Raw genomic sequence first — 19,301 nt, 5'->3', positions numbered from 1 at the left:
GACTATATCCTTTCCAACCATCACCCCAATGGTAATGTAAAGCACTTAATCTATCTCAGTCTCTAAATTCCTTACACTCAATTAATTCTTACCACGTGTCATGTCATGAATTGGAAGACAATATTGTTTAGATGGCAATATTCTCCAAACTGATCTACAGGTTCAATGCAATCTATCATTGCCTATCAACATCCTAGCTGGCTTCTTTGCAGAAACGGACAAGCTGATCCTAAAATTCGTATGGCAAACTAAGGGAACCCAAATAGCAAAAACAAGGCTTGAAAAAGAAGAACTAAGTTGGAGGACTCACACTTCCTGATTTTAAAACTTTCTATAAAGCTACAATAATCAAAATAGTGTGGCACTGGAATAATGATAGATTTATGAATCAATGGAATAGAATTGAGACACCCCCTCCACCCAAAAAAAAACACCTCACATTTACAGTCAATTGATTTTCAACAAGAGTGCCATAACCATCCAATGGGGGAAAACTACTCTTAGTAACAATGGTGCTGAGACAACTGGATATCCAGATGCAAAAGAATGAAATTGGACCCTTAGCTCATGCCATTTACAAAATTCAACTCAATATGTATTATAGACTTAAATGTAAGAGCTAAAACGATAAAACTCTTAGAAGAAAATATAGACATAAATCTTTGACTTGAATTACACAATGGTTTCTTAGTTATGACATCAAAGGCAGAAGTAACAAAAGAAAAATAGATAAAATATAATTCATCAAAATTAAAAACTTTTGTGTTTCAGAGAACACCATTAAGAAAGCAAAAAGATAATCCAAAGAATGGGAGAAAGTATTTGTCAATCATACCTCTGATATGAAAGTTGTATCTATAATATATAAAGAACTTACAACTCAATAATAAAAACCCAATTAAAATATAGGAAGAGGATCCGAATAGACACTTCTCCAAATAAGATATACAAATGGCCAATAAGCACATGAAAAAATGTTCAACATCATTAGCTATCAGGGAAATGCAAATCAAACCCACAAGGTACCACTTCATATCCACAAGGATGGCTACCAATCAAAAGGATAAATAATAACAAGTGTTGGCCAGGATGTGGAGAAATCAAATCTCATATATTGCTGGTGGAATGTAAAATGATACAACTCCTTTGGTATAGTCTGGAAATTCCTCAAAAAATTAAACTGAGTTACCATATGACCCAGCAAGTCCACTCCTAGGCATACACGCAAGAGAAATAAAAACATGTTTACAAAAAAAACTTGTACACAAATATTTATAGCAGCATTATTCATCATAGCACCAAAGCAAAAATAAGCCAGATGTTCATCATCTGATGAATGGATAAACAAAATGTGGTTTATCCATAAAATGCGACATTATTTGGACATAAAAAGAAGTGAAATCTTGACACATTCTATAGCAAGGAAGAATCTTGAAAACATTATGCTGAATGAAAGAATCCAGTTACAAATGAACACATATTATATAATTCCATATATATGAAATATCCAGAATACGCAAATCTATAGAGGCAGAAAGATTATTCAGTAGTTGCCTAGGGCTGGAAGGGATGAGGAAGAATGGGTATAGGGTTTCTTTCCATGGTGATGAAAATGTTCTAAAATTGATTATGGTGATGGTTAAACAACTCTGTTAAGATACAAAAACCATTTAATTGTGATTAAACAAACAGAATCATACCATCCAGTAAATGCCATACATATCTAGAAAAGGGTTTGTAATTGAATCAATGACATGATTGAAATTTTACACAGACTATCTTGAACATAAATATGGGGTAAATATGGAAGTATCACAACTTAGAAAATAGAATTTTATATCTGTGAATTACATATATACAATAGTCTCTCTCTCTTTTGTTGGGGGTGAAGGGGGAAGTACCTACTTTCTAAAATGTCTGCTACAGCTCCAGGATCTATTGCATTTTCAAATACCTGCAGGAAAAAAATGGGGAAAATAAATCTTCAAAGTTTTATTAATATATACTTATAGAAAATCTAGATTATATTCTTCCAAATAATTAACACATGTCAAATCCAGCCATATAATATTTTAGGATTCAACAGGAGTACCTTTAACAGGTATGTGGTTAAAAGTTCAACAAATGACTATAGAATAAATGAATGAGAATTAACACAACACCAAGTACAAGGAAAATTTAAGTTAGCTGAATCTACCAAATGTTCAAAACATCATCTATTTGACCTAGCCCCACAGTTTGTTGCTAAAAGCACATCTGGCATCTACCTGAAAGAGTCTTGTTTGAGTACCTAGAAAAACATCCTGAATACAACAGATACTCATTACATGTTAACTGAATAAATGACTTCTCTTCCCAAGCAATTGGTTGTGCTAAAAAGGAACATAAATAAAAATTCTATGTACAACACAAAAGAAAAGCTAAGTACTCATAGCTAGACTCCCACAGAATCAAAAAATAACAAGAGAGAGAGTCTCATAAGTTTTAGGTGTATCATGAAGCACAAGAAAAACACTGTGATACCTGTCTACCCACAGCCAAGTATGTTTATTTTGTCCTGAGATAAAAGGGCCTAGGGGACTGAAGTAAAGGCATAACATGACCCTCTCCCTGAACTCTAGAACCCTGTAAGAAACACAAGTTTTCAGCAGAGTTTGATTTCAGGCATTAAATTTCTGATTTAAATGGTGTTTAACCTTAAGCATGATTAAAATCTGCTCTTGATCCAAAACCAGGTCTGCTTTAACTACAAAAGTGGAGGCTGTCCCCTGTAATCCATTTCTGTCTTACTGACTTGGATTTAACAAGCAAATGTGAGTGAGCTGGGTTATTTTCCAAAATTATTCCAGTAATATTAGTTCATTCCTTCTCTTCATCCATGTCTAAGAATTTTTTCAAGGATGATCGTGGGGAATACATGATCAACATGAACTGCTCAAACACAATGGCTCATACATTCTTTTTTTTTTTTTTTTTTGCGGTACGCGGGCCTCTCACTGTTGTGGCCTCTCCCCTTGCGGAGCACAGGCTCTGGAGGCGCACGCTCAGCAGCCATGGCTCACGGGCCCAGCCGCTCCGCGGCATGTGGGATCTTCCTGGACCGGGGCACGAACCCGTGTCCCCTGCATCGGCAGGCGGACTCTCAACCACTGCGCCACCAGGGAAGCCCTCATACATTCTTTATGAGTAATTTCTTGTTTATCTGAATGCTTTAGAACATTGAATTCTGAATTATACAGAAGGTCCAAGGAGGAGAAAGTGTTTTCGCTACTCCCTGCAAGTATTTGCAGCTAGAGAATGGAACAGATACAAGAAAGCTAGAGCCAACTGGTAGAAAGCTTGAGTATGAATTCAAACAGCTCACACAAGAAGGCAATTTTTCAAAATTAAAAATAAAGCATTTATTTAATTGCACTTTATAAAATGAAAAATGGTCTGTGATATCTAGTAATCTCCAATACACAGCTTTGTGACATCTAGAGTATGACTCTGAGACTCATTCTCCTCTTCTGCAAGTCAGGGAGCTTGGACTAGATGACCTCCAAGATCATTTACAGATTGATTTACAGCTTCTACAATTTTACGTCCTTGGGCTTCTTATAAAAAGATTTTTAAAGTCTTCTAGAGAAGCAAATTTACAACTGATAAAACTAATAAGGAAATCCTTGGGGGAAAAAATAGACTGGATTTTCACCACCCACTTTTTAACCACGACCAACAATAAAATGGTTAGAACTAGGTTCCTTTGGATTCGGACTATATGTTCCAAGGTAATATCCATTTATTCCTCTCTTATCCAACCAGTTTGGAAGACTATTTAAATTAACAGGCTGACTCAGAAAGAGAAAAACAAATACTGTATGCTAATGCATATATATGGAATCTAAAAAAAAAAAAAAAAGGTTCTGATGAACCTAGGGGCAGGACAGGAATAAAGGCACAGATGTAGAGAATGGACTTGAGGACAAGGGAAGGGGGAAGGGTAAGCTGGGACGAAGTGAGAGAGTAGCATGGACATATATACACTACCAAATGTAAAGCAGATAGCTAGTGGGAAGCAGCCACATAGCACAGGGAGATCAGCTCGGTGCTTTGTGACCACCTAGAGGGGTGGGATAGGGAGGGTGGGAGGGAGACGCAAGAGGGAGGGGATATGGGGATATATGTATACATATAGCTGATTCACTTTGTTATACAGCAGAAACTAACACAACATTGTAAAACAATTATATTCCAATAAAGATGTTAAAAAAAAAAAGAAAGAAACCAAAGGCAGCAATGGAGGATGGATTAAAATGTATGTTGGAAAGGGACCAAAGCCTTTGGAAATGATGCCATAAATGTGTATTTGATGGTACACAAAGGAAGTAATGATCAATATTAAGTAATAAGGCACATTATAACTGAATTAACAGATGAGAATTTTTTGGTGTTTTTGCCCTATTGTATGTGTGTTTCTATGTTTTAAGAATTGTGTGGCTATAGTTTGTTCTCTCCCCACTCCTTACATAATACTTATATTTTATCACATTTATAAAGTGCATTAATTGAGGTAAAAATAAAACAAGGGAAACAAACAAAAAAATGGTACTGATGAACCTAGTGGTAGGACAGGAATAAAGACACAGACATAGAGAATGGACTTAAGGACATGGTGGGGGCTGGGGAAGGGGAAGCTGGGACGAAGTGAGAGAGTGGCATGGACATATATATACTACCAAATGTAAAATAGATAGCTAGTGGGAAGCACCTGCAAAGCACAGGGAGATCAGGTGCTTTGTGACCACCTAGATGGGTAGGATAGGGAGGGTGGGAGGGAGGCTCAGGAGGGAGGGGGTATGGGGATATATGTATACATATAGCTGATTCACTTTGTTATACAGCAGAAACTAACACAACACTGTAAAGCAATTATACTCCAATAAAGATGTAAAAAATTAACTAATGGGCTGTGATTTATAAAAATATTACACACAGCCCTAACCCTTTCAAAAATCAATCCTCATCTCCTCTGCTACTGTTTGAAATAGACAGGTCATTTTCTGGGCACCACCATCCAGACCTTTAAAAGTGACAGGCCCTACCCTGAAGCCTTCCCATTCTCATCCCCTCCCCAAAAGAACCACCTCAGTGATATTTTTTGGGACAAAATCATAGGCTTATCAAGGTTAAAAGTGATTCAATCTCTAAATTCCAAAACAAAAACTTCAAGAGATTGTCAGTGATTGGATAGTAATGAAATTAATGTTCCATTAAATATGAAAGTGGGAAGAGGGTTGGTAACGTTTTGGCTACTTATATTATGATCACATTCACTGGAATGGAATCTAGCTTTTATCACTGTAGCTAAATAAACCAGATATGACCTAAGGAAACTCAGTAAATCTAAAAAGCCTTCTTGTTTTGTTACAGGATTTCAGATACAGGATTTAACTAATTTCGTTAGTCTGGGGTATTTTTCTGAGTCTAAAAAAGTTTGTTTTTAAGGTCTGCTAGTTTATTGATAATCTCTGTCACAATGTAACAAAGCTGCCTCTAACACTTCCAAGAACATTCAGAAAATGCTCTCTGTTCCAGTTAAAAAATGCCATGGGAATTCCAAAAATAGAAAACATCTACCAGGGTACTTAGCACTAGTTTGACAGACTTGGCTCAGATCTGGGATGCAAAAGCAAGTCCTCCAACTATGATTCTGCACTGTGCTGAGGTGCCTTCATGTAATTTTTTTTTAAAGAAAATTTACAAAATAACTTTATAAAAGCTGTGTTCTTTATAAGAACCACTAAATGATCCTCAGACAACAGAATTTGAATTTCTCCATTTAGCAATGAGAAAGTCAAGATCACCTTTTCAAACGTCATGCTCCGCTGAATCTTAATAGGGAACACGGAAGGAAAGCAGTGTGTCTCCAGGTACTGATTCAGGAGGTAAACCCCAAGGAACACATCTTGCTTGCCAGGAAGGCACACCCCTGGGCAAGAAATCTTAAAAACAAAGACAAAAATAGAGAACAGGGTTTGCGTTTTGCTTTGTAAAGGATCTATTTCCCCTAACCTCCCACAATGTCACATTTCCCCCACCACCGTAACCCTCCCCTCTTTCCCATAGCACTACCCTCCCCTCTCCTCTCCTTGCTCAAACTGGAAATTCCAATTTCCTCCCAAGTCTCCGCCAGGTGTCACAATCGTCCTCTCGCTGGCTCCTCTACCCGCCCCTCCAGGATGGCAGTGCGGAAGCGGAAGAGGCTGCAGGGCCGGGAAGCTTCTCCTTAGGCTGGCCGGGTCCTGCGGTCCGGGCCGCCCGCCGCGATGCCGAGCCCCCGGAGGAACTCCGAGGGACGCCCGCTGGCCGCCTGCGCCCCGAGCAGCAGCGGCAGCCCGGCCCATGGCGGCGGCGGCGGCAGGTTCGAGTTCCAGTCCCTGCTCAGCAGCCGCGCGCCGGGCGCCGACCCCACCTGCGCCCGGCTCCGCGCGTCCGAGAGCCCAGTGCACCGCCGCGGCTCGTTCCCCCTGGCCGGGGCGGGCTCCTCGCTGGCGCTCCCGCCCCCGCTGCCCGAGGAGGACCGCATGGACCTGAACCCGTCCTTCCTGGGCATCGCCCTGCGCTCCCTGCTGGCCATCGACCTGTGGCTGTCTAAGAAGCTGGGGGTGTGTGCGGGGGAGAGCTCATCCTGGGGCAGCGTGCGGCCCCTTATGAAATTGCTGGAGATCTCGGGACACGGCATCCCCTGGCTGCTGGGCACCCTCTACTGCCTGTCCAGGAGCGACAGCTGGGCCGGGCGAGAGGTGCTGATGAACCTGCTCTTCTCCCTGCTGTTGGACCTGCTGCTGGTGGCCCTGATCAAGGGGCTGGTCCGCAGGCGCCGCCCGGCCCACAACCAGATGGACATGTTTTTCACCCTTTCGGTGGACAAGTACTCCTTCCCTTCGGGCCATGCCACCAGGGCCGCCCTGGTGTCACGGTTCATCCTGAACCACCTAGTGCTGGCCATTCCACTGAGAGTGCTGGTGGTACTGTGGGCCTTCATCTTGGGCCTCTCCAGGGTCATGCTGGGGCGGCACAATGTCACCGACGTGGCTTTTGGCTTTTTTCTGGGCTACATGCAGTACAGCATCGTGGACTATTGCTGGCTTTCACCGCACAATGCTCCAGTCCTCTTTGTACTGTGGAACCAACAATGACACCATCTCATTCGTTATGGCACCAGATCTGAAAGTTTCTACACGTGATGATGCTGACATAAACCAGCAGCCATCCTGCTTGCCCCCCTAAGGATTTTAGGCTTCCTTTTGGGATTTCAGGTGTCCTACAATCTTGATGGGTTACTAGGCTAGAGCACAGTGCTGACCATTACTGATGACAGCCATATTACAGAAAGCAAAAAAAAACCCTCTATTATATACCTATTCAACAACTTTTTATATCTCCAGGACAACTGCAAAGAAACCAAGTTGAGGTGATGATAATATTGCTGCTTTTTAAAAGTTGACATCAGAAAATATTGTTTTGTGTAATCCTGTAAGTCAACATATCACTTGTAAACTGAACTTTGAAAAAACAAATCACCTTCATTCTGTAAATATACAGGCAGATGAGCCACATACTAATCCTAGTTCTTTTCCTGAGGTAGATTTTAAACAGTACTTTAAGAGTCTAAGACATAGGTTTTTCTAATTTATCCTCTGAAGATGTTACCACAGTTGGGAAGATTTATTCTTAATCCTAATTTTCTTGGTACGCTTTTTTAGTTTTGTCTCGTCCATCTTTGTAGATCAGGTAGTGAGAAGAGAGATTATAGTACATATCTTTCTCTCCTTTTCCTCCACCTCAAAAGATCTTTAAAAAGATATTTATTTCCCACTAATACTGTCTTTCTGCATTCAGAGAACAAACCAAGAACTTTCCTGAAGAAGAAACACTTAAAGGCGGGCATATCAACAGTGACCATAGAAAAGGAAAGATGGGACTATGGCCTCATGCTTAATTCTGTTGACAGCAAATAGCATGGCATGACAGAGGACAGAAAAGCGAAGCTGCTGAGGAGATCAAAGGAACTGAGAGTCTGGGGGTAGGCTCACTACATACTTTGTCAGTGGACCAACATGGAAGAAGATGGGCCCTGCTGCGTACCATCTCTACTGAATAAAGAATAATGCTTCTTTAATGAGGTAATAAAATGGAAAAATAACTTGATTCTTTGCAATGCAAGAGCATAAGCTTTCAAATATATACCACAAGGATGACCCTGTATATTATAGTTTTCCATATGGAATTCCATTTCTCTGTATACACCACACTTTAGGTAACAGTATTTAACTTGAAATTCATCAAGTGGAGCCTACTGCTATACCAGGCACAAAGTATAACTCCTAAACTTCCACTTATATTGACCCTCACAATTAAAGCAGTTTATCGATGGTGCCTCCCCAAATCACAAGACCAAAAACCTCCAAGTGCAGGGTGGACTCTGCTCATTATTCTTTGACCAGGAAAGATGGAAGAGGGTGTGTGCTTTAAATGCTGCTCTGCCTGAAAATATGAACCTTTAAATTACCTATGGAACTGGTGTCTTTAGATAATCTTAACAACCAATTATTTTGACATTTATAAATAGAAAGGATTATGGCATTTGATCTGTCATATAGAGATGTACATAGGAATCCGGAGAATGGCTGTGACAGGTAGGCTTTGATTGGGTGGAAGTGTGAACTTGCTGAGCGTGAGAGGAACACTGAAAAAGGAATAGCTACTTTTCAAAATGAAGCAAAATTATTTGCATTTCCACAACATCCTGAACACAGACTACATCTTCACTTCCTGAATCAGCCAAACTGTGACACTCTAAGTGGTTTCCTTTATTGTTTAGCCTTAGAGAGGTCCTTTATTTTAATTGCAGCAATATTCAGGCCAGATATTTGGAAGCAGTTTTTCCTCTTGCAGCATCTACAAGTCTGAATACTGGGAGATCAAAATTAGGCTCACCTCCTTTCTGGTTATTTTTCTGGAATTCCCTGTCTTGGTTGCTGGGGCCTGAGTTTGCTGGCTTTTTAAAGCACAGATCAATTCACCTGATTTTTTTAAAGCATCCTAAGCACTGTAGAGTAAAAAAAAAAACTGATTCCACTGTTAATTAATTGTACACTGAAGGATGCCTTTTAAAAATCAAAATAAAATTAACCAGTAATGTTGAATGAAGTGAGATGAAAACTTGTTTAATTTTTGCCTTAATGAGTAGGAAGACAGATTTATCACTCAACGTCTCAAGAATTCCTTCATCTTACTGCACAATTGTGAGAGGTCACGGTTGATATAGCACAATTGATACAGTCTGGTCCTATTTGCTGTCAGCAAAATCGGTCAAATCCAGGAAATTTCCATCTTTGTTTCAGAGCTGCACTTAGGATGAAATCACAGCATTTGTCACTTGTATGGAGGCTAACCAGATTTTCCACGGCCGTAACCTGTTGGTGTTCTACTTATAATCCTGGCCAGTAGAGAAGCTCCTTATAGCTTTCAGGCAAAGCTGCGTGACAGTCTGTCACTAACCACACATGGAAGGGTTGGAAAATGGAAGCTGAAATAAGGAATGACTGACCCCAAACAGGAACAGTGGAGTCACTCTGCCACAGCACCTCACTTAAGCAGGATTCAGTGGATAATTATTAAACAGCTGTTGATTGATCCCTTTTGGAATTAGCAAGCCAGAGCCATCTGTAGGGGAAGTATCTTAGAAAATACTTGATTGGTTTATAGAGGTGGCAAATTATCAGGGAAGTGATCTGGCTTTTTGAAATTAAAATCTTCCCGGGTTATTTAAAGAAGGGGCTTTTTAATCTTCACAAATCTGTATCCCGGAAAAGAAAATAAAATCCTTCTTGGACTTAATGCAAGGTTATTTTAAAAGAACAGAAAAATTCCGGATAAAGCCAAGAAACAGCTAGGCTTGGGGGCGGGGCGGGGGGGGCGGGAGTGGGGGGAAGAGGTTGAGTTGAACTTAAGTTTAGAAAGTAAGAAAAGACCAATGTAGAGAATCTTAGGGACAGAGGTAGGATTAATGATGTGTGTGGGGCGAGGGGGTGGTGAAAACGACCCAGAACCATTTAAGAACCCTGGGGAAAGAGTCTGATTTGGGTCAAAGAGGAGAAGTTCGTCGATCTCTCTTACCGCCCGGATATGCAGTTCCACCACCACCTCCAAAGGCATAATTCCCTACATGGGCGAAAGGACTGCAATGAAAAGATCCTTTTGCGCTGAGCCTTGGACCGATTTTTCTTAGTTTAACTCAATCCTTGGAGCAAATGTTCCCAGTAGTTTCCCCAGCCCCCCACCCCCCGTACCACCATCAATCCTCCCACCAGCCCAGGTCCCTCCCACCGGGACGGGTCTCACAGCGCGAGCTGGAGCCAAGGACTCCAGAAGGCTGAAGCGTCGCGTTGCTATGGACACTCAAACACGCAACCTTCCACCCTGGAACGCTTGCGAGGCCCCCGGCGCCGCCGGAGTGTGAGCCTCCTGTGCTCCACTTGGAACAACACTGGCTTCCAGACTGTGCGCTAGCGGGAGAAAATGTCCTAGTGTATATGCCCTAGTGGCCGGATCACGAGATGCTAAGAGCCCTAGCTTCCTTTCCACCATTTCCATCCACCCTCTTTAGGGCCCCAATCACTATGTTAAAATGTGTACAGTGTCAATTCTAAAAGTTGAATGTGATCATAGCTCCGTTACGATTTAAGCCCTGCCCATTTTTCGTATTTACACGACCCCCAATTCCTGGAAATTCTGTAACAATTACAATTAAAACAGTAGTATGTCCCTAAAGGTATTCTCATGCTTATAAAAATCATGCTTAAGAAATGTTACGTCCCAGTGGTTGAGAGTCCGCCTGCCGATGCAGGGGACACGGGATCGTGCCCCGGTCCGGGAGGATCCCACATGCCGCGCAGCGGCTGGGCCCGTGAGCCATGGCCGCTGAGCCTAAGCGTCCGGAGCCTGTGCTCTGCAGCGGGAGAGGCCACAGCAGTGAGAGGCCCGCATAGCGAAAAAAAAAAAAAGAAATGTTACGTCCTCTTGTTTGGTTCAGAAAACATGCCCACTGTCAATAAGAAATGAAACGGGTGCTAATTAAAAATACAAGAACACGGCTTCCCTGGTGGCGCAGTGGTTGAGAGTCCGCCTGCCAATGCAGGGGACACGGGTTCGTGCCCCGGTCCGGAAAGACACCACATGCCGCGAAGCGGCTGGGCCCGTGAGCCATGGCCGCTGAGCCTGCGCGTCCGGAGCCTGTGCTCCGCAGCGGAAGAGGCCACAACAGTGAGAGGCCTGCGTACCGCAAAAAAAAAAAAAAAAAAAAAAAAACAAGGACAATTCCTAAAGAGGTTTAAAAGTTACGTATCCTGTTTTAGCCCCAATAGAAATATTTTTCAGTCTCTTTACTGGGGTTTAGTTAACTTAAGGGAAGCAATGAATTACATTGTCTCCCAATGGGTAGTTACCATAGTTGCCAAAGCCAGGGTTGCACTGTAAAAACCGTCAGAGGTAGCAGGCAGGGCAAGAGTTCTTAACCAATAGAAGAAATTGCATTTTTTCCCATTCACTGTATTTAATAGACAAAAATGAAGGAATAGAGGAGGGAGTGGCTGCTTCTAGCCAATCAGAAAAATCTGGGAGGGCCAATGCTGTCTCTAAAGAAAACAAATTTTATTGGAATTAGTCATTTATTACTAATATTTTGCATTGGAGATTTATGCAGTTGCAGAAATGTGAGTGCAGAAAGATGTCATGAGACAAGAATTAGGTATTAATTTTGGTAACTGGAGTGCCTTTCCCTGAAAGGGAAAAACTCAGTGTGAGGAAGGAAGATGTACTATGTCCTTAAAAAATCCTCGATGATCTGTCTGTCAGCATAGCAAGAGGCACACCAGTGGGTGCTTAGCTCCCTACAGTATCCAGAGCACTGATTTGTCAGCTCACAACAACTTGCTGGCACCTTTACTAATGCATTTATATACAGGGACAGGACCTGCCTTGACCCTTACAAGTATGTCATCAACACCAATGCTAAGACATCAAAGATAGTGACAAGCAAAACATAAATAAATAAGTGGTCAGACATGGAAGGGAGGAATCAATCTTTATTGAGAACCTACAAAATGGTAGGGATGTTGCATATGCTAATTAACTTCATCCCCACAGTAACTCTTTCAGGGAGATATTATTATATTATTATTCTTATTTACAGGTGCAGAATCTGAAGCCAGACAGTCTTTTGTCCAATGCCACACATCTAAAGGGAAGGAGCCACACTTGAATCCAGGTGTGCCCTACCATGTCTCTGCCATTGCAACATAGACAACCTATTGATCCTGAGACACAGTGTCCCATTCTATGCTCTTCCTAGCCTTAACTGGAATCTCCTTGCTTAACAGAACTCTCCTTGATATAACTGGAATCTCCTTGCTTGGCTCCTAGGGCACAGCCCTTTTCTGGTTTCCCTTCAACTCTCTGGCCATTCTTCCTCTATCTCTATTCATCCTCCTCTCCCTGGCTAAGCAGTGTTTCTAGTTCTTTCTTTTCCTCCCTCTATATCCTTTACCTAGGATGTAGGTATGGATTAGCAAATGTATACAGATTTACATATCCCACCCAAGCCTCTCTTATACTTTCCTAGACAAGGTAGAATCTCACTACTATTTATTTACACACACACACACACACATACATACATATCCTCTTTTTGGAAACTGTGACAATAGCAGTTTTACATTTGCTCCTGTGATTGTTGATTACTATTTGTCTCTATAAACTGTAAGCTCTGCATGATTAAGAGTTTGTATCCTAAATACCTAGCAGAGTAGATGCTCAATAATTATCCTGAATAGATGTTAATTTCGGAGATGGTCAAGCCAGGCTATAGGGTTTAATGTATGTACATGGGTAAGGGGAGGTCCCACCACTACAGTGCAAACTAAATACGCAAAATGAGAAAGGACCAGGCAGAGCTACTTCTGCTAGTCGGGCATGGGGGTATTAACTGAGTTGATAGGAAATATTTACACTCTGTTAATTTCCCCCACCCCAGTCACCTGAGGCACTCAGCTGCCAGGGACATGCGGAAGTTGCTACATATACAATGCCTCTGGCCCATTTGCAAAGATTGAGGCTGCCACCTCCACTGGAGGCCAAGTAAAGCCATTGGACTGTCACCACGTACAGAGACTGGCTTTATTACCTGTGTAGGTACCTGTGTACGTGGCAGAAAACAAATCTCATTAAACAACTCTTAGTCCCAGAGTATTTCTGCAGTGCAGGCTGATCAGCAGTGACAACAGCATTGCAGAAATGACACGTCCGTCATGCATCCTGCTCACATCCTGGCCACTGCCAAGAAAATGGTACATGTCCCAGATGGGGATTTTCCAAAGAGTTAATTATAATGAGCAAAGAACAAAATATTACAGATAATTATAGCTGAGATTTTCCTTTTATCTAAAAAAATATAGGACACTAAATTGTAAACATTTCTTTTCAAATAACATTGGAAGGAGTATTCATATGAGGGGAGGACAATATATTTAAAAAAAGGAATCACTAATGGCAGGGATGTGGGAAAATACATTCATACATTGTTGGTAGGAGTGTAAATACATAAAGTGTATTAATTTTCTATGGCTACTATAACAAATTACCACAAACTTAATGGCTTAAAACAAGACAAATGTGTAATTTTTGATTTTGTGGATCAGAAATCCAACAGAGATCTTTAAAAGCAAAATGTGAGGGCTGCATTCCTTGTCTTTTCCATTTCCTTGCTTTTCCAGCTTCTAGGGGGCTGCCTTCATTCCGTGACTCATAGCTCCCTTCCTTCATCTTCAAAGCCAGCATCACTGAACCAACTCTTTTTCATGCTACCATCTCTCTGGTTCTTTTAAGGACCTTTGTAACCATATAGAGTCCACCAGATAATCCAGGATAATTTCCCTATTTTAAGGTCAACTGATCAGAAACCTTAATTCCATCTTCAAGTTAATTTCTCTTTGCCATGAAAGGTAACATGTTCCCAGGTTCCAGGTATTAGGGCATGGATATCTTTGGGGGCCATTATTCTGTCTACCACATATAACGTCTCTGGAAAGCAATTTGTTAATATCTATCAAAATTTTTCATTTTACTCAGGAATTCCACTGCTAGGAATAGGTATATATGGGTATACTTTCACAAGTACACAAAAACATATGCTGCAGCAATATTTGTAGTTTAAAAAAATACTGGAAACCATCTAAATGTTCATTAAGTATGGTCAGATTAAATCAATTATGGTTAAGCCTCAAGATGGAATAGTATGCAGTATGGGAAAAGAATAAAGCAGAGCTCTAAGTCCCAGCAGTAAAAACTCTCTAAAACATAGAGCTAAGAAAAAAAAAAAAAGCATGGAACAAAAATGTGTAAACTGTGCTGCCAGTTGGAAGAGACAGAGACTATGATATTGACATATATGCTTAGAATATATCTGAAAGAAAAAACTAGAAACTGCTAATGGTGGATGCCTCTGGGGAAAGGACCTAGAGTAGAGACACAGAGAGAAAACTTACTTTTCACTGAATAGCCTTAGATACTTTAAAAATATTTTTGCAAAATATTTGCATTATTTGGTCTAACAAGGAAAACGAATTAAAACAAGTAGAAAATATAAAATAATAGAAAGGATAAATCTGGGAGGATAGGAAGGACCAGGAACTGGCTTCTTCAGCACTGGGGCTCCATCCTGTATACTGCATACAGTGAGAATATCCATGCAAGTGTGTCTGCTACTTTTGCTTCCAGTGCAGGGTGTCTTATCCTGTGACCCCTGGATGTGTCAGGGATCCTAAAGGCCCTGAGATGATAGGAAACCTTTCATGTATGTGCATATGTGCATTTTTCTGGGAAGAGAGCCTGTAGTTTTCACTGGAGTCTGGAAGGGGTAGTTAGTCAAATCAGGTTTTGGAACCACTGTCCTGCCATCAGTTCCCTGCTATAGCAAAAAGAAGGGCCACCCATGTTATCTGACAATGAGGCAGATAAGGAGAGAGGGGCTCTTCTCTCCATCACATTCATGCCCACTTATTAGAGCCAGCTGTCTCTCCAATGGCAGCTGAATTCAATAATAAGTGAGAAAGATCTTCAAAGTCCTGTTCTAGGCCATTATTTTATGTCTGGACTCAGACTCATTTGTTAGGCCCTACAATCTTTTGTGCCAGTGAATTATTCATTAGCAAATGTGAATAACACCAGCAAACTGTGTTTCCAAAGCGAGTTGTTCATTAGGATTTGGGAGAAATGCCTGGAGGTGGGGGAACCTCAAGTACCTGAAACAATCTGGATTATTTCAGCGCTAAAGCAATGGCAGATTACTGTTGTTTTTTTTTAAGTGTAGACTCAGCCTCAAGACTCAGGAACTAATTGTGTTTTATGTTTGGCCTTCTTCAAAGTCTTTCTCTGAAATGTTCTTTAACAGTATAGTTTCCTTAGAGTCTGATATATGGAGGAGAAAAGTTTAACTTTCTGACTTTTACTATAAATGTATAAAAGAGCTCAATGAGCTATTTTGGGCTCTTTCCTTGGTTCTCAAAATCTGCATAGGGCTTCCCTGGTGGCACAGTGGTTGAGAGTCCGCCTGCTGATGCAGGGGACACATGCCGCGGAGCGGCTGGGCCCGTGAGCCATGGCCGCTGAGCCTGCGTGTCCGGAGCCTGTGCTCCGCAACGGGAGAGGCCACAACAGTGAGAGGCCCGCGTACCGCAAAAAAAAAAAAAAAAAAAAAACTGCATAAAGATGAAGTTTATATTTTTAAAAATCTTAATGTTAAAATCATATCCTTTGGGGGAACTTCATATTAGAGGGATCAGGGTGTCACCATATGAACCCACTGATCAATCTTAACATCACTAAAGGTGACAGCACATCTTCTTCATATGTGATTCATAGGAAGCAACTATGAGGCACTTTTGCCAAGAAAGTTGAAGTTGAATCTGAGCCACTAGAGCTGCATGATCTAGTAAGGTAGCCATATATGGCTATTTAAATTTAAATTAACTAAAACTAAATAAAATTTAAAATTCAGTTCCTCACTCACACTAGTCACCTGTAAAGTGCTCAATAGCCACAATGGCTAGTGGCTACTGTACTGGATAGTGCAAGTAGAATACTTCCATCATTACAGAAACATCTATTGAACAGTGTTGTTCTAGAGCTAATTTCACTTCATAGAGGATAGAGAAACAGGTTAATGACACAAGACAGCAAACAGACATATCTAGAATGTGAAACATTCTATAGGACAACTAACCCAGTTAGCCTGCCACAAGTCAAACCCTGCAAATTAAAAAAAAAAAAGGAAGGGGGGGGAGGAGAAATGCTCTAGATTAAAAGATACAAGCCCTGACAACCAAATATAATATGTGGACTTTGTTCGAACCCTGATTCAGACAAACCAACTTAAACAGAATATTTAACACTCTTGGGGAAATTTGATTATGGTTTGGGTATTAGATAATACCAAGCAATTAATTAATCAATCAAAATTAATTAATTTTGATAGGTATGATAATGTCCCTGTGTTTATGGAAGACAAATATCAACATTGTTTGGAGATGCATATTGAAGTATATAGCAGAAATGATTTAGTGCCTAAGATTTTGTTTCCAAATACTCTAGCAAATTAATAAAAGAAATGGATAAAGGAAATGTAGCAAAATCTTGATAATTGTTGATCTGGGTGATGGACATATGGAGTTTACTATAATAATATACTTTTGTGTATTAAAAATATTTATAATAACAATTTTAAAATCTTTAACACATACTTAAATAAGAAAAGTAATCATATCCTATGTAAACCTCATTCTGTCTTAAGATAGCCCATCAAGAGGATTCTTGGTGGCATCACTATGAATTCCTTTGACAGAAGTCTTACATACATTTGGGACTTCCCTGGTGGCACAGTGGTTAAGAATCCACCTGCCAATGCAGGGGACGTGGGTTCGATCCCTGGTCTGGGGAGATCCCACATGCCACAGGGAAACTAAGCCCGTGTACCACAACTACTGAGCCTGCGCTCTAGAGCCCGCAAGCCACAACTACTGAGGCCAGTGTGCCGTGCTCCACAACGAGAAGCCACCACAATGAGAAGCCTGCGCACTGCAATGAAGAGTAGACCCTGCTCGCTGCAACTAGAGAAAGCCTGCGCACAGCAACAAAGACCCAACGCAGCCAAAAAAAAAAAAAAAAAAAAAAAAAAAGGTCTTACGTACATTTAAAGAAAAAATATGGTGGATCTATTCAACTCAAACTCAGATAACACAAAAAAATTATTGTGGTGTGTAATACTTTACAAGTAATTCAAAAAAGCAGCAGTGTATTATAAGAACTGTGGTCTCTGCATGAATATCCAAAACAGGAGCTGGCAATTTGCTTATTTCTTTAAGCATACATACTTCTTGAGAATTTTCCCCAAGTATCAGGAATGCTTCCAGGGAAGGAATTAACTTGCAATTGAACAGCTTTTAACAATCTTGAAGTCATTTGGGATCTGGACCCACACATGAAATCTATTTCAAAAACTTTATTAGAGTTCATAAGTCAAACTCATGTTACTCTTTGGCTTCTGCTTTGACTGACTGGCATTTGTAGGCTCAATACTTACTTAATGATACCACACAAAACCTTCCACAAGGACTGCCCTTGGGCATTCTGGACTACATACACAGTGCATAACCTTCCATTTTAAAGTAATTTCTCTTCAGGAAAAATTAATTTGCTCCTTTGCATTTCAGCTGGCTAGTTCTATGTCCATGGGAGTAGTAGGATAACTACGACCCAAAGCAAATTTCCAAGGAATTATATTATCCGATATAAGAAAGCAGAAAAGAGTATGATTTAGTTCCAAGACTTGTAAAAAGTGTCCACTGTACTTGGGCACAGGATTCAGGCCCCAAAGTCAGCCATGGCTAAGATGAGGCTACTTCTGATGTCATTATATCCACCCTTTCTTCTCCTACCAAAATATAACTCTTCCCATTCCCGTTTTACCCTCTTCTGTGTGTAATCCTACACCTTTCCTTTTATCCTTGTTTCCATTCATTTGTTCCCTATTCATCGATTCGACACATATTATTGAGTACCTACTATGTGCTAGGTACCGTTCTGGACCATGGAGGCACAAGAGTGAAAAAGAAACGATTTATGCCCTTGTGGACCTTACATTCTAGTGGAGTAAGAAATAAAATAAATATGTGAACATAGATAATAACAGTATGGTAAATGCTAGGGAGGAAATATCCAGGGGGGTGAGATAGAAAGTTACAGGTTAGAGGGAAGAAGAACCTAATTTAGACCCAGTGGACAGGTCAGCCTCTTTAAGGGTATGACAGTTGATCTAAGATCTAAAAAGAAAAGCATGACCACTAACAAGACTTTTAAAGAACAAAGAGAAAAGATACCCAGGCAAAAGGAGCAACAAATGTAAAGGGCCATGAGTCAGGAAAGAAATTGATATGTTTGAGGAACTGAAAGGAGGCCAATTGAGCATACTAAGAGAAAATTGGGCAGGGGGTAGAGGAAGTTAAGAAACGACACTCAGGAGTTAGGCTGGCACTAGATGGCACAGTTATGCAAGAACTTAAACAGTTATGGAAGACAATGTGATTGCCTCCCTAAGAGCCATAAGCTCTTCTTCCTTGCCAACGGAATCCCAGTTTTGTGCGGGTGGCAATGTATTTAGGTCCAGGGAATGAATCAATTTATTAAGCCAGTTCTGGCCAATAATATATAAGGGGAAGTCACTGGAAGTTTCTGAGAAATGTTCTTCAAGTAGTAAAAAGCCACAAGTGAATAAAGCTGTTTTTGTCTCCTCTCCCTTCCTGCTTTAGCTGCTGTCATGTTTTCTCCTATGGCTTTCACTCTTAAACTCAAAAGGTTCAGGCACAGTGCTCCTCAACTTTTATTTGTAATTAGTTACTAAGGTATAACATATAGTCACTGGAAAATACTGGAACAGCATAATACAGGAAAACTAAGAGTAGAAAGTAAAGATGCTCAGTGACTTCCTTGGCAGTCCGGTGGTTATGACTCCCCACTTCCAATGCAAGGGGCGTGTATTCGATCCCTGGTCTGGGAACTAAGATCCCACATGCTGCGGGGTATGGCAAAAAAATTTTCAAAAAAAGAAAGTAAAGATGCTCAGAAACTTTCCTTCCCAGCCTTACCCACCAGGAGTAATCATTAATAATTCTTGTTTACTTTCCAGGAATTTTCTGTCACATGTA

The 19,301-nt window shown here is 40.8% G+C and overlaps 1 protein-coding gene across 1 annotated transcript in view; it reads right to left on the bottom strand.

Annotated features, from left to right (window-relative positions):
• The window catches only part of SPATA6L (spermatogenesis associated 6 like), a gene marked incomplete at its 5' end in the record, with an annotated part of 45,383 nt that extends 38,764 nt beyond the window's left edge, over positions 1-6,619 (bottom strand). Inside the window, 3 exons of the mRNA XM_079707145.1 lie at positions 1,906-1,954; positions 5,847-5,984; positions 6,455-6,619. Of these exons, the coding sequence (XP_079563271.1) occupies positions 1,906-1,954; positions 5,847-5,984; positions 6,455-6,619 (352 nt within the window). The remainder of the gene's footprint in view (positions 1-1,905; positions 1,955-5,846; positions 5,985-6,454) is intronic.
• Positions 6,620-19,301: the final 12,682 nt, after the last annotated feature.

Source organism: Hyperoodon ampullatus, assembly GCF_949752795.1.
Source record: "Hyperoodon ampullatus genome assembly, chromosome: 6".
Taxonomy (NCBI): Eukaryota; Metazoa; Chordata; class Mammalia; order Artiodactyla; family Ziphiidae; genus Hyperoodon; species Hyperoodon ampullatus.
Note: the sequence above shows the minus strand (reverse complement) of the source record. Positions and strands in the feature narration are given on the sequence as shown.